This window comes from Salvelinus fontinalis, chromosome 38, assembly GCF_029448725.1.
Source record: "Salvelinus fontinalis isolate EN_2023a chromosome 38, ASM2944872v1, whole genome shotgun sequence".
Taxonomy (NCBI): Eukaryota; Metazoa; Chordata; class Actinopteri; order Salmoniformes; family Salmonidae; genus Salvelinus; species Salvelinus fontinalis.
Genome location: NC_074702.1, coordinates 14742940 through 14758419, shown reverse-complemented (window position 1 = coordinate 14758419; position 15480 = coordinate 14742940). Strand labels below are relative to the sequence as shown.

Sequence of the window (15480 nt, the reverse complement as noted above, 5' to 3'; positions counted from 1 at the left end):
GAGAACGAACGAGAAAGAGAATGAGAGAGAGTCCAGTGAAAATAGAAAGAGCTCTTGTGTCATGTGTCCTCTGAGGTGTTTTGTGTGGTGTGGCCTTCTGACTGAGCTGAGAGGTTGGCAGTGTGCTGAGAGAGATGTGGTAACAGAACAACATGAGCCCACAGCAGCATGGCCTGGCACTGTGCTGAAACAACAGTGTGTTACACAACATTCCCCAGGGGGACGACGTCCACGCCAGGGACAGTACCGCCTCGCCTGGCCACTCACAAAGAAGCTTCTGTCTCTGGCCTGCTCTCCTGCAGACAGACATCACCAGGCACTACGTCTGTACACCTCCCCTAACCCACTGACAGCATCCCCAATGCTCCCCTACTCCCTACATTGGGAATAGGGGACCATTTGCAACACATCCACTGTCAGCCACAGACAAGAGACAACATCAAGTTTCACCTTTTCATACTGTAACACAATATAGAGCTATACACGCAATATAGAGCTATTGTAACGCTCGTCGTTGGAATGAGGTGAGGACCAAAGCGCAGCGTGGTAAGTGTTCATCATTATATTAATTAAACATAGAACACTAAACAAAATAACAAAGGATAACGAAACGCAACAGTTCTGTAAGGTGACATCCACTACACAGAAAATATAATCACCCACAAAACACAATGAAAAACAGGCTACCTAAATATGGCTACTAATCAGAGACAATGACTGACACCTGCCTCTGATTGAGAACCATACTAGGCCAAACGCATAGAAATAGAACAATAGAACAAAACATAGAAAAAACAACATACGCCACCCCAACTCACGCCCTGACCAAACTAAAATAAAGACATAACAAAGGAACTAAGGTCAGAACGTGACAGCTATACACACAATATAGAGCTATACACACAATATAGAGCTAGACACACAATATAGAGCTATACACAGTTTATTATGTACACCACCATGTTCACAAAAATGGATCGCTCCTACAGACAGTGAGTCACGTAACCGTGGCTTACTATATAAAGCAGGCAGACAGGCAGACAGGCATTCAGTTACTGTTTGATCGAATGGGCAAAACGAGTGACCTAAGCGACTTTGAGCGTGTTATGATCATCGAAGCCAGGCGCGCCGGTTCCAGTATCTCAGAACGGCCGGTCTCCTGGGCTTTTCACGCAGGACAGTGTCTAGGGTTTACCGAGAATGGTGCGACAAACAGTCAGCAACAGTCCTGTGGGAGAAAACAGCTCGTTGATGAAAGGTCGAAGGAGAATGGCAAGAATTGTGTAAGCAAAGAGGCGGGCCACAAATAGCGGCGCAGTACAACAGTGGTGTGAAGAACGGCAGCTCGCAACGCACAATTCGTCGGTCCTTGTCATGACTGGGCTGTTGCAGCAGACGACCACACAGGCTTCCTCTCCTATCAGCTAAAAACAAGAAGCGGCGGCTCCAGTGGGCACACGATCACCAAGACTAGACAATTGAGCAGTGGAAAAACATCAATCCCGGTTCCTGTTGCGTCATGCTGGTGGCAGGGTCAGGATTTGGTGTAAGCAGCATGACTCCATGGCCCCATCCAGCCTGGTGTTAATGGTACAGGCTGGTGGTGTTAATGGTACAGGCTGGTGGTGTAGTTGTACAGGCTGGTGGTGTAATTGTACAGGCTGGTGGTGTAATTGTACAGGCTGGTGGTGTTAATGGTACAGGCTGGTGGTATAATTGTATAGGCTGGTGGTGTAATTGTACAGGCTGGTGGTGTTAATGGTACAGGCTGGTGGTGTAATTGTACAGGCTGGTGGTGTAATGGTACAGACTGGTGGTGTAATGGTACAGGCTGGTGGTGTTAATGGTACAGGCTGGTGGTGTTAATGGTACAGGCTGGTGGTGTAATGGTACAGGCTGGTGGTGTTAATGGTACAGGCTGGTGGTGTAATTGTACAGGCTGGTGGTGTTAATGGTACAGGCTGGTGGTGTTAATGGTACAGGCTGGTGGTGTTAATGGTACAGGCTGGTGGTGTAATGGTACAGGCTGGTGGTGTTAATGGTACAGGCTGGTGGTGTAATGGCACAGGCTGGTGGTGTAATGGTACAGGCTGGTGGTGTAATGGTGTGGGGAATGTTTTCCTTGCACACGAGTAGGTCCCTTGAAACCAATCGAGCAACGTTTCCATGCCCTGAAGAATTCAGGCTGTTCTGGAGGCAAAGGGGGGTCCGACCAGGTACTAGATGGGTGTACCTAATAAACTGAATGTACACGGAGTACACAACACATTAGAAACACCTGCTCTTTCCATGACATAGACTGACCGTGTGAATCCAGGTAAAAACTATGATCCCTTATTGATGTCACTTATTAAATCCACTTCAATCAGTGTAGATGAAGGGGAGGAGACAGGTTAAAGAAGGATTTTTGAGACACGTATTGTGTATGTGTGCCATTCAGAGGGTGAATGTGTCACGCCCTGATCTGTTTCACCTGTCCTTGTGCTTGTCCTTGTGACAGTTCGTCCTGTTTGTCAAGCTTACCAGCATTTGTCCTGTCAGCTCCTGTCTCTTCCCATCCCTGAGCCTGTCTGCCGTCCTGTACCTTTGCCCCTACTCTGGATTACCGACCTCTGCCTGACCTGAGCCTGCCTGCCGTCCTGTACCTTTGCCCCTACTCTGGATTACCGACCTCTGCCTGACCCGAGGCTGTCTGCCGTCCTGTACCTTGGCGCCACTACTCTCGATTATCGACCCCTGTCTGCCTTGATCTGTCGTTTGTCTGCCCTTGTTGTTACAATAAACATTGTTACTTCACACAGTCTGCTCTTGGGTCTTACCTTGATACCTGATAGAATGGGCAAGACAGAAGATTGAAGTGCCTTTGAACGGGGTATGGTAGTAGGTGCCAGGCGCATCGGTTTGTGTCAATAACTGCAACACTGCTGGGTTTTTCCACGCTCAAGAATGGTCCACCACCGAAAGGACATCAAGCCAACTTGACACAACTGTGGGAAGCATTTGAGTCAACATGGGTCAGCATCCCTGTGGAACGCTTTCAACACCTTGTAGAGTCCATGCCCCAAGGAATTGAGGCTGTTTTAAGTGTATATACTCAATTGAATCAACATCTCCTGTTAACTACAACACAGTCCTCTAGTCTGGCCTTATAACCTATGACTGGCTTTAAGCCATATGTCCTGCCTATCATGACTCTCAGATACTGTAACACAATACAGGAATACCTCTGATACTGTAACACAATATAGGAATACCTCTGATACTGTAACACAATATAGGAATACCTCTGATACTGTAACACAATATAGGAATACCTCTGATACTGTAACACAATACAGGAATACCTCTGATACTGTAAAACAATATAGGAATACCTCTGATACTTTAACACAATATAGCAACACCTCTGATACTGTAACACAATATAGGAATACCTCTGATACTGTAAAACAATATAGGAATACCTCTGATACTGTAACACAATACAGGAATACCTCTGATACTGTAAAACAATATAGGAATACCTCTGATACTGTAACACAATACAGGAATACCTCTGATACTGTAAAACAATATAGGAATACCTCTGATACTGTAAAACAATATAGGAATACCTGTGATACTGTAACACAATACAGGAATATCTCTGATACTGTAAAACAATATAGGAATACCTCTCATACTGTAAAACAATATAGGAATACCTCTGATACTGTAACACAATATAGGAATACCTGTGATACTGTAACACAATACAGGAATACCTGTGATACTGTAACACAATACAGGAATACCTCTGATACTGTAACACAATATAGGAATACCTCTGATACTGTAACACAATACAGGAATACCTGTGATACTGTGACACAATATAGGAATACCTCTGATACTGTAACACAATATAGGAATACCTCTGATACTGTAACACAATATAGGAATACCTCTGATACTGTAACACAATACAGGAATACCTCTGATACTTTAACACAATATAGGAACACCTCTGATACTGTAACACAATATAGGAATACCTCTGATACTGTAAAACAATATAGGAATACCTCTGATACTGTAACACAATACAGGAATACCTCTGATACTGTAACACAATATAGGAATACCTCTGATACTGTAACACAATATAGGAATACCTCTGATACTGTAAAACAATATAGGAATACCTGTGATACTGTAACACAATACAGGAATACCTCTGATACTGTAAAACAATATAGGAATACCTCTGATACTGGGAAACAATATAGGAATGAGCTATATACACACCTTATTGAATTAACCCTCCCCTCAAAATGGCAATAAACCACTGTAGCCTACAACACACCACATCTACCTATCCCCTTACATCACAATGTCTGGAGATTAAGGGCCTACTCCTCTCATCATGTGTTCCTCCTTCCTCTCCTCTCCTCTTCCTCTACCTCTCCTCTTCCTCTACCCCTCCTCTCCTCTTCCTCTACCCCTCCTCTCCTCTTCCTCTCTTCTCCTCTTCCTCTACCCCTCCTTTCCTCTCCTCCAAAATCTGGCCTCAACCCTGGAATTCTAGGTTAAATCCATCATTAGACAGACTGACAGTCAGTTCTACTGTATGGACTCAACAGGGTTGGGTTTGTTGAGCTCAACTTTGGTTTTACTTGGTCACTTTTCAAAACTGAGAATTGTATGATTTTCTACCACAGCTGTTGTTTGTAATGCACATGCCATTGAAACTATAAAATGCACTGAAAAGTAAGAGGGATACATAAGCAACCAAACAAACTGGTTCCTGTTTAGGACAAACATTCTTAGGTAAAGAAGCAACATTTTCCTCCCTGATTACAGTCCCATATTCCAAAACCCCTGTGATTTTATAGGGGAGTGCTTTCTTTAACGGTTACGACGGCATGGGTGAGGGGGAATGGAATCAAAACACAGAGCCAAAACTTCACCCCCCATCCTCCCCCTCACCTCACCCCCCAAACACCAGCCCAGCAGCCCAGCTGTCAAAAAGTCTACTGCTTCCCAATGGCTCACAACACGCCTCTTCATAAACCTCCACAATCTCTGACAGGAACCTGATATTATGGTAGTTGACTTGTCATGTTAGAAGCCAAATAAGACTACTGCACTTAGTAATAGTCCTTATGGTAGTACTAGTTATTGTTTTGTGTGCGTATCATATGGCAGTATTAGAATCCAAGGCTAGGACATTATGAAATCACATCAAAACACTGGTCCCACCCAAAACAGCAGCCTAACATCACAAGAACATTATCTCACTACACTAACACACATTTACTTATACAACCAATCAAACACTGAAGCAAGGCCCCAGGCCCAGACACAGAGAGAGATAAAGAGGGAGGAGAGAGAGGAGAGATGCACACACACACACACACACACACACACACACACACACACACACACACACACACACACACACACACACACACACACACACACACACACACACACACACACACACACACACACACACACACACACACAAAGGCTTCCTCCAGGACTTGTCAGGGGTACAGATTGAGTGCCAAAGCAGAAGCCAAGACACCCTGGGAAGAGTTAAGGCAAACTGTCCAGTCCACAGACAGACTACAGCCTGATAGGAGAAAGCCATCCTTAATCACAACACAATACAAACCACTCAACCTCTACTATCTCTGTGTGTGTGTGTGTGTGTGTGTGTGTGTGTGTGTGTGTGTGTGTGTGTGTGTGTGTGTGTGTGTGTGTGTGTGTGTGTGTGTGTGTGTGTGTGTGTGTGTGTGTGTGTGTGTGTGTGTGTGTGTGTGTGTGTGTGTGTGTGTGTGTGTCAGTGCGTGCGTGCGTGCGTGTGTGGGGACAGTGATCCCCTCCACCCTCTGTCCTGTCCCACCACTCACCCTTTCTGTCTGACCTCCCACCCATAAATCTGATCTCCGCTCTGCCTCTCTTTCCCTGCTCTACATCTCGCCCTCTCTCTCTTACAACCAAAGGCGCACCAAAAGGTTCTATAAATTAGCCCGAAGTACCTTCTGCTAATCTAATCATTTATGAAACTAAGTGTGCTCCCCACCCGCTCTTTATATTCCTCAGCCCCGTCCCGTCCTCCAGACATTCCTCTGTGTTCCCCTGGTGCAGCCGTTTGGCACCACACTCAGTTTCCCAGACATCTAGCTGCAGCTCTGCCAATCAGAACAGAGAGTATATGATATGAGAGACCCCAGCCCTAGCTGGCTGGAACTCACTAGGCATGGATCTGAAATGGCACCCTATCCCCTATACAGTGCACTACTATATGGGCCCTGGTCACAAGTAGTGCACTAAATAGGCAATAGGGTATCATTTTGGAGGTGGCCCATATGAGCCTTTAGGATGGCCACATTAATCTCCCTTTTACATGAACCTACTAAATCACTAGGTATATCCCCCAGTGTAAATATGGCTTACATACTTAATAGTCTATCGTCACATTGGTAAATAATATACTGTATCATACAAATTAGGCAATCCTTTAATAAATGACACCAAATATTGAACTGATAACCCTGGAATTGAACATCATTCCCATAGTATTATGGTTCTTCATTTATCCATAGTTTGGCTTGGTAGAGAGGAGTAGCTCAACACAATCTGGCCTTATTGACCATGTACTCTTATAACCTTCACCCGACACAGCCACCCCTCGGCGCCTGGTTCCTCTCTAGGTTTCTTCCTAGGACCCTGGCTTTCCAGGGAGTTTCTCCTAGCCACTGTGCTTGCTCTTTGAGTATCCAGACCTATGGATCAGGCTGAGAGAATACTCCTCTCCTTTCAGTGGAAAAAGCAGGTCAGGGATGGAGCTTCTCATTCAGTTCAGTATGTAGACCAGGCCAGGAACTGCATCTGTCGGTCACGCAGGCTATTTTCTGGCACGACAGCATGAGGCAGAAAATGAGTGTGTGCTGGGTGTGTGTGCTGTGAGCGTGTCAGCATTACAGTATTGTCATACACAAAGGTTCTACCATCTTCCACTGCGGCCCCCCACAGGAATCTCTATAACATGTTAACATGTGTGCTTATGAATCTGTGTGGGTGTGTTCAGCATGACAGCGACATGCCCAGAACATCTTCCCTTACATACTGAATGAGTGGACTCTGGGACGGGGTTTGAATTACAATCCTGACTGACATCGTTCCTGCAGGAAATTCCTTTTACGAGGCGGCAGTGAGATGCTTTATGACCGAAGGACAAGTGCGCGCTCGCTCGCTCTCTCTCTCTCTCTTCTCTCTCTCCTCATACTAACTGTATGTATGAAAATGTAGCTTATTAAGGACCACCTTATAGCTACTGCATTTGACAGTATCTGGTGTTTGGGAACTCTCCTGGACGTCCCGTTTTGATGACTGGCCTTGCCTCAACATGCCGAACCCAAGCATCCATGTGAACTAAACTTTCTCCCAAATCAACATTGTCAGTCACACACAAGTCTTAATTATGACTGTACATACATGGTAGTACATACTTCGGACAAAGAGTCATAACCTTGTGTAACGGATGTGAAATGGCTAGTTAGCGGGTACGCGCTAGTAGCATTTCAATCGGTTACGTCACTTGCTCTGAGACTTAAGTAGGGTTTCCCCTTGCTCTGCAAGGGCCGTGGCCTTTGTGGAGCGATGGGTAACGATGCTTCGTGGGCGACCGTCGTTGATGTGTGCAGAGGGTCCCTGGTCCGCGCCCGTGTCGGGGCGAGGGGACGGTTTAAAGTTATACTGTTACATTGATGCTGTTGACCCGGATCACTGGTTGCCGCGGAAAAGGAGGAGGTTGAAAGGGGGTGAGTGTAACGGATGTGAAATGGCTAGCTAGTTAGCGGGTACGCGCTAGTAGCATTTCAATCGGTTACGTCACTTGCTCTGAGACTTAAGTAGGGTTTCCCCTTGCTCTGCAAGAGCCGCGGCTTTTGTGGAGCGATGGGTAACGACGCTTCATGGGTGACTGTTTTTTGTGCAGAGGGTCCCTGGTTCGCGCCCGTGTCGGGGCGAGGGGACGGTTTAAAGTTATACTGTTACACTTGTCATAACCTATGACAACTAGCGTCTGTAGTTTTTCCTGAAAGGGTCATCTGGTGAGGAGGAAAAACTCCTGGCCTTACCTACAGGACATAGTATACCGTACGCATATTTTCCATGGGTACCGTGTCAGTGTGAGTAACAGGACTAGCCTGGAACTGGGGTCTCAGAGCAGAGTAATAAATACCTTGTCAGCAGTTTATAACTGCAGCACACAGAGTACAGGTCTGGTACGGTACAACAGTACAGCAGTATAGCTGGGGGAAAGACAGCCAAGCACTTATCTTCTCTCCCTTATTTCCAGATAACAATTTCCAGAGAGCGCGCAAACTGGGTGCTGCGTGGCACTAGCTTAAAAAAAGGAGCAGAAAGCAATGCTCTTGGGCCTTTTACGAATCTGTTTCTGCTGACCAGTTGAATTCCTCCTGCCCTACCTCTTTCTCTCTTCTCCTCCTCCTGCCCTACCTCTTTCTCTCTTCTCCTCCTCCTGCCCTACCTCTTTCTCTCTTCTCCTCCTCCTGCCCTACCTCTTTCTCTCTTCTTCTTCTCCTCCTCCTGCCCTACCTCTTTCTCTCTTCTCCTCCTGACCTACCTCTTTCTCTCTTCTCCTCCTCCTGCCCTACCTCTTTCTCTCTTCTCCTCCTGACCTACATCTTTCTCTCTTCTCCTCCTGCCCTACCTCTCTCTCTTCTCCTCCTGACCTACCTCTTTCTCTCTTCTCCTCCTCCTGCCCTACCTCTTTCTCTCTTCTTCTTCTCCTCCTCCTGCCCTACCTCTTTCTCTCTTCTCCTCCTGACCTACCTCTTTCTCTCTTCTCCTCCTCCTGCCCTACCTCTTTCTCTCTTCTCCTCCTTACCTACATCTTTCTCTCTTCTCCTCCTGCCCTACCTCTTTCTCTCTTCTCCTCCTGACCTACCTCTTTCTCTCTACTCCTCCTCCTGCCCTACCTCTTTCTCTCTTCTCCTCCTCCTGCCCTACCTCTTTCTCTCTTCTCCTCCTGACCTACATCTTTCTCTCTTCTCCTCCTGACCTACCTCTTTCTCTCTTCTCCTCCTCCTGCCCTACCTATTTCTCTCTTCTCCTCCTCCTGCCCTACCTCTTTCTCTCTTCTCCTCCTGCCCTACATCTTTCTCTCTTCTCCTCCTGACCTACCTCTTTCTCTCTTCTCCTCCTGCCCTAACTCTTTCTCTCCTCTCCTCCTGCCCTACCTCTTTCTCTCTTCTCCTCCTGACCTACCTCTTTCTCTCTTCTCCTCCTGACCTACCTCTTTCTCTCTTCTCCTCCTGCCCTAACTCTTTCTCTCTTCTCCTCCTGCCCTACCTCTTTCTCTCTTCTCCTCCTGCCCTACCTCTTTCTCTCTTCTCCTCCTCCTGCCCTACCTCTTTCTCTCTTCTCCTCCTCCTGCCCTACCTCTTTCTCTCTTCTCCTCCTGACCTACATCTTTCTCTCTTCTCCTCCTGCCCTACATCTTTCTCTCTTCTCCTCCTGACCTACCTCTTTCTCTCTTCTCCTCCTACCCTAACTCTTTCTCTCTTCTCCTCCTGACCTACCTCTTTCTCTCTTCTCCTCCTGACCTACCTCTTTCTCTCTTCTCCTCCTGCCCTACATCTTTCTCTCTTCTCCTCCTGCCCTAGCTCTTTCTCTCTTCTCCTCATGACCTAACTCTTTCTCTCTTCTCCTGCCTTACCTCTTTCTCTCTTCTCCCCCTGCCCTACCTCTTTCTCTCTTCTCCTCCTGCCCTACCTCTTTCTCTCTCTCTCTCACTCTCCTTTTCCTCTTTCTTTCTTAACCAGTTATATATTAATCTGTACTTAAACTAAAGAGACTGATGTCATGTATCCTAGGGCAGCTACAGGCTACATGGAAAAACACTAACAGGTGCTGTTATTCAGTTGTCATTGTCTGTATTCCCCAGACTGTGGCTGCATACAAAAGGTGTGTGTGTGTGTGGATGCATGTGTGTGTGCGTGCATGCACATGGTGGTTTAGAGCAAGAATGTGCAAGTCCGGGTCTGTGCTCGGCCATGTGATGATGTTATTTGGAAAGACTGAGTCAAACAGCCAAACACATGACAAGAGAATGGATGTGATCGGGGAGAGAACGGATGTGATCGGGGAGAGAACGGATGTGATCGGGGAGAGAACGGATGTTATCGGGGAGAGAATGGATGTGATCGAGGAGAGAACGGATGTGATCGGGGAGAGAACGGATGTTATCAGGGAGAGAAGGGATGTGATCGGGGAGAGAACGGATGTTATCAGGGAGAGAATGGATGTTATCGGGGAGAGAAGGGATGTGATCGGGGAGAGAACGGATGTGATCGGGGAGAGAACGGATGTTATCGGGGAGAGAATGGATGTGATCGAGGAGAGAACGGATGTGATCGGGGAGAGAACGGATGTTATCAGGGAGAGAAGGGATGTGATCGGGGAGAGAACGGATGTTATCAGGGAGAGAATGGATGTTATCGGGGAGAGAAGGGATGTGATCGGGGAGAGAACGGATGTTATCGGGGAGAGAAGGGATGTGACGGGGAGAGAAAGGATGTGATCGGGGAGAGAACGGATGTGATGTGATCGGGGAGAGAACGGATGTGATCGGGGAGAGAACGGATGTGACGGGGAGAGAACGGATGTTATCGGGGAGAGAACGGATGTTATCGGGGAGAGAAGGGATGTGATCGAGGAGAGAAGGGATGTGATCGGGGAGAGAACGGATGTGATCGGGGAGAGAACGGATGTGACGGGGAGAGAACGGATGTTATCGGGGAGAGAAGGGATGTGACGGGGAGAGAACGGATGTGATCGGGGAGAGAACGGATGTGATCGGGGAGAGAACGGATGTTATCGGGGAGAGAACGGATGTGATCGGGGAGAGAACGGATGTTATCGGGGAGAGAACGGATGTGATCGGGGAGAGAACGGATGTGATGTGATCGGGGAGAGAACGGATGTGATGTGATCGGGGAGAGAACGGATGTGATCGGGGAGAGAACGGATGTGACGGGGAGAGAACGGATGTTATCGGGGAGAGAAGTGATGTGACGGGGAGAGAACGGATGTGATCGGGGAGAGAACGGATGTTATCGGGGAGAGAACGGATGTTATCGGGGAGAGAACGGATGTTATCGGGGAGAGAAGGGATGTGATCGAGGAGAGAAGGGATGTGATCGGGGAGAGAACGGATGTGATCGGGGAGAGAACGGATGTGACGGGGAGAGAAGGGATGTGATCGGGGAGAGAACGGATGTGATCGGGGAGAGAACGGATGTTATCGGGGAGAGAAGGGATGTGATCGGGGAGAGAAGGGATGTGAGCGGGGAGAGAACGGATGTGATCGGGGAGAGAACGGATGTTATCGGGGAGAGAACGGATGTGATCGGGGAGAGAACGGATGTTATCGGGGAGAGAAGGGATGTGATCGAGGAGAGAAGGGATGTGATCGAGGAGAGAAGGGATGTGATCGGGGAGAGAATGGATGTTATCGGGGAGAGAACGGATGTGACGGGGAGAGAAGAGATGTGATCGGGGAGAGAATGGATGTTTTACAGACAATGACGAAAGCGCAGCGCTGATCTAACAAAAAGCAGCCTGCATTCTGTTACTAATGAATGTTGTTATTGATGTGTCCTCCACTTAATCCACCAGGCTTATTACAGCTGAGAGGAGAAGACAACCTTCCCTTGGTTGGTCCTGGGCCGAGCCTCAGCCGGAACGATTAAAGACATTATTATTACTGAGAGGAGAAGACAACCTTCTCTTGGTTGGCCCTGGGCTGAGCCTCAGCCGGAACGATTAAAGACATTATTATTACTGAGAGGAGAAGACAACCTTCTCCTGGTTGGCCCTGGGCCGAGCCTCAGCCGGAACGATTAAAGACATTATTATTACTGAGAGGAGAAGACAACTTTCTCCTGGTTGGCCCTGGGCCGAGCCTCAGTCGGAACTATTAAAGACATTATTACAGCTGAGAGTAGAAGACAACCTTCTCCTGGTTGGCCCTGGGCTGAGCCTCAGTCGGAACTATTAAAGACATTATTACAGCTGAGAGTAGAAGACAACCTTCTCCTGGTTGGCCCTGGGCTGAGCCTCAGTCGGAACTATTAAAGACATTATTACAGCTGAGAGTAGAAGACAACCTTCTCCTGGTTGGCCCTGGGCTGAGCCTCAGTCGGAACTATTAAAGACATTATTATTACTGAGAGTAGAAGACAACCTTCTCCTGGTTGGCCCTGGGCTGAGCCTCAGTCGGAACTATTAAAGACATTATTACAGCTGAGAGTAGAAGACAACCTTCTCCTGGTTGGCCCTGGGCTGAGCCTCAGTCGGAACTATTAAAGACATTATTATTACTGAGAGGAGAAGACAACCTTCTCCTGGTTGGCCCTGGGCTGAGCCTCAGTCGGAACGATTAAAAAGTGTATTATTACTGAGAGGTAGGCGGGCGGGTGGCAGGCAGTGACATACACAGACGGGAGGATTTAAGGAGAACGAGAAGAAACAAATTAGACAATTATTCATTCTAGACTAAAAGAAGGAGAAGAGAATAGAAGAGAGGCTTCTGGCTAAACGCTCTGTCTGTCTGTCAAGTTCAATACTGAACAACAGTATGAGCCATGATGATCAGAAACATACACAGACTGGCCGCTAGGACGCCCTCACAACTATTCCACTTGATCCGGCATGAGCAAACCAAAACATACACACGCATACACAAAGATAAGGTTAAATGAACGAGGTGAAAAGTTTTGAACAGTGGGACATTTTCGCACTCAGTGACCCACACAGAGACATAATGAATTTGATTCAAGAGAGACACCAGGTCGATCAAAATGTCAAACTAAGCTTACCGAAGTAGTCTGCCTTTGGCTGGGCGTCCATCTCCTTCTCCAGACGCTTGGTCAGGGCTTCTAATTTGATCTCGGCGGCAGACGGCCCCTGCTCCGGCTGAACATGGAGAGTCTGGCTGGGCAGTTTGAGAGCTCTGGGGGTGCTGGGGGCTTCAGACTGGGGTTGGGATTGGAGTTGGCATGCCTCACCACCAGAGGACAGCTGGCTGTCTAGGCCAGAGGGCACATCCACCCCCATGGCCACTTGCCTGCCCTGCGCCTGGCCTACACCTTGACCCTGGCCAAAGCTTCTAGAGACACTGATTCCAGAGGGAGAGGCAGAGGCAGGGAAGTAAGCTCCAGCTGTGGCTTTGGGCTGGGCTGCCTCAGTTGGGGGTGCAGGTGGGGCTGGGACAGCCACTTGAGCAGGGGTGGGGCTGGGGGTGAAAGCCACAGGACTCTGAGAGAGCCCGTTCTGGCCTAGATTTCCATGGTTGGCTGTTGATCTTGGGCTCATAGAGGATGCTGCTGAGTAAGGGCCTGTTGGCGGTGTAACAGGGGCAAGTTGGGGAGACAGCTGCTGGTACAGGTCAGCTCCACCGGTGAAGGCACTCAGAGGGAGCGGTGCTAACAGGTCTGGGTTCCCCAAGCTCCGCATCCAGTCTGCTGCAGCCCCAGCATCAGCCACCGTGGGGGGTCTCTGCTGCACTAGTAGGGTGGCAGCCTTGCTCTGGTGCAGTCTAGTGGGGCTCGGAGACTGTAGGCTGTCGGAGAAGGAGGGATATGGTGAGTGGTGTGGGGGCTGCTGAGATGGGCTAAACATAAGGCCTGATGATCCACCAGGGCTGGAGGATCCTGAGGAGGCCTGGCCACCCCTGGAGGAGTAGGAGGCCGAAGTGCCCGAGGGACTGGCAGGGTGACCAGAAGCAAGTGTGTGTGCGTTCCCAGGGCTGATGGGACTCAAGGCGTGGTGGTAAGAATGCGGCTCAAAACGCTCCTTGTTATCGTAATTGTTTCCGTAGCCGTATGACTGTTGACTGGGTGAATGGTGTTTCAGAGCGTCATTGGGCGCGTACTGACTCGCGCCACTGGCGGTGCCTGGCATAGGGCCAGAGAGTATGGGAGGCTTGGCTGCAGCTTCTCCTGCCTGTCTGTAGCTATTGATAGGCGGCCTGTCTTTGGTGTAAAACGTGCTGTCTGCCGCTCTGTTTTGACCCCCGTTCATTCTCACTACCAAATTGTTTTTGGCAATTTCCTCTTGCTGTTTCTGTATGTGGATTTTTGTCATTTTGGAGGCAAAAACTCTCCTGGTTTCTTCAAAGTCGGAGTTGTTCCGTGCATCCTTCTTCATTCGGAACAACCCGTCCCTAGATGCCTCATACATATTGAGGTCTTCTAAAAACTTACTTGCCTCAAGATCCAAATCGTCGTATTTATCCATCTTGAAGTGAATTACAAAATGTGTATAAACTATGATCTGATGTAAGGTTCGAGCCACAACTTTCACAAAAAAACGTTCTGTCCAATTTTTTTAAAAGTAGGCTAGCCAATAAAAACAACGTTAAACACAGTAAACAATTGAAACGAAAATATTAAATACAAACCCTCGTTACTCCCAAAGTAAAATATTACCGCAGTCTACTGTCCAGTCCAGGCAGCGGAGAGAGAGCACTGTCACGCGGTATTCTGACGTGGAGATCCCAACCCGAAGTTAAAGTACAGTTTCTCCCGTAATGTGTCAGCTATCCCGCGGAAGCAATTATGCCTAGGCCTACTCCGGAATGGACAAAGATCCGAATAATAGCGAGAAGAAGCTCCGTCCTTTCCTCCGTGAGCCAGCTGACTCTGCTCGCAACAGGATACTGTCTGGTTATAAAGTCAGATCAGATAGCCTACGACCCCAGCCTGCGCCGCCGAAGCCTCCATTCAAAAAACGTTGTTTGCAACTTTGTAGATAGTGAATAGGTTCCAAACTTTTCCTGCAAGTTGCTGAACAAATTCCACCTTGGTCCTCTCACAACGCCAACTAAGCTCGCCTTTAATTAAACAGTTATTACAAGTGCGTAGGCATAACACTGAACTAAAGCAAACCTCTTGATCCGAGGGTGGATAGTGTGGAGTCGATCGTGGGATTAGGGTGCGCTGTTTGATTTTAAAGGCGCAGTGTTCACTTCATTATGGGGTAGATTTTTTTCATGATATCCGGACCCCCAGATAACTCAAGGCACATAGCATAACAACCATTCACCTTTAGGCTATGTTCTTTTTTATCACACATTGTTTATTGATAAGTTTACTTTATACCCACAATCTCTTTGGCTACCTTGTTGGTGCAGGACCAACTGAATTCAAGTTAATTATGAATCAACAGTGTAATAGCTAAGGAATCATGTAGGGCTACAAAGTGTGATTTGCAATCTAAATTGGTATTATAGTCCCTATAAAAAAAATTGTTCACATATGGTTCATGTGGATTTATATGTTCAGATGACTCAAGTTCATATGATGTGCTGACAGATGCATATCGGCTGCTTTGACATGTTCACATACATGTTTTTTTAACAGATGTTATTGCGGGTGTTGCGAAATGCTTGTGTTTCTAGCT

The 15480-nt window shown here is 47.7% G+C and overlaps 1 protein-coding gene across 1 annotated transcript in view; it reads right to left on the bottom strand.

The window, feature by feature from the left end:
- LOC129837055 (Wilms tumor protein 1-interacting protein-like) overlaps positions 1 to 15031 on the bottom strand; it is a 40438-nt gene extending 25407 nt beyond the window's left edge. Inside the window, exon 1 of the mRNA XM_055902945.1 lies at positions 12897 to 15031. Within this exon, the coding sequence (XP_055758920.1) occupies positions 12897 to 14316 (1420 nt within the window). The 5' untranslated portion in view covers positions 14317 to 15031. The remainder of the gene's footprint in view (positions 1 to 12896) is intronic.
- Positions 15032 to 15480: the final 449 nt, after the last annotated feature.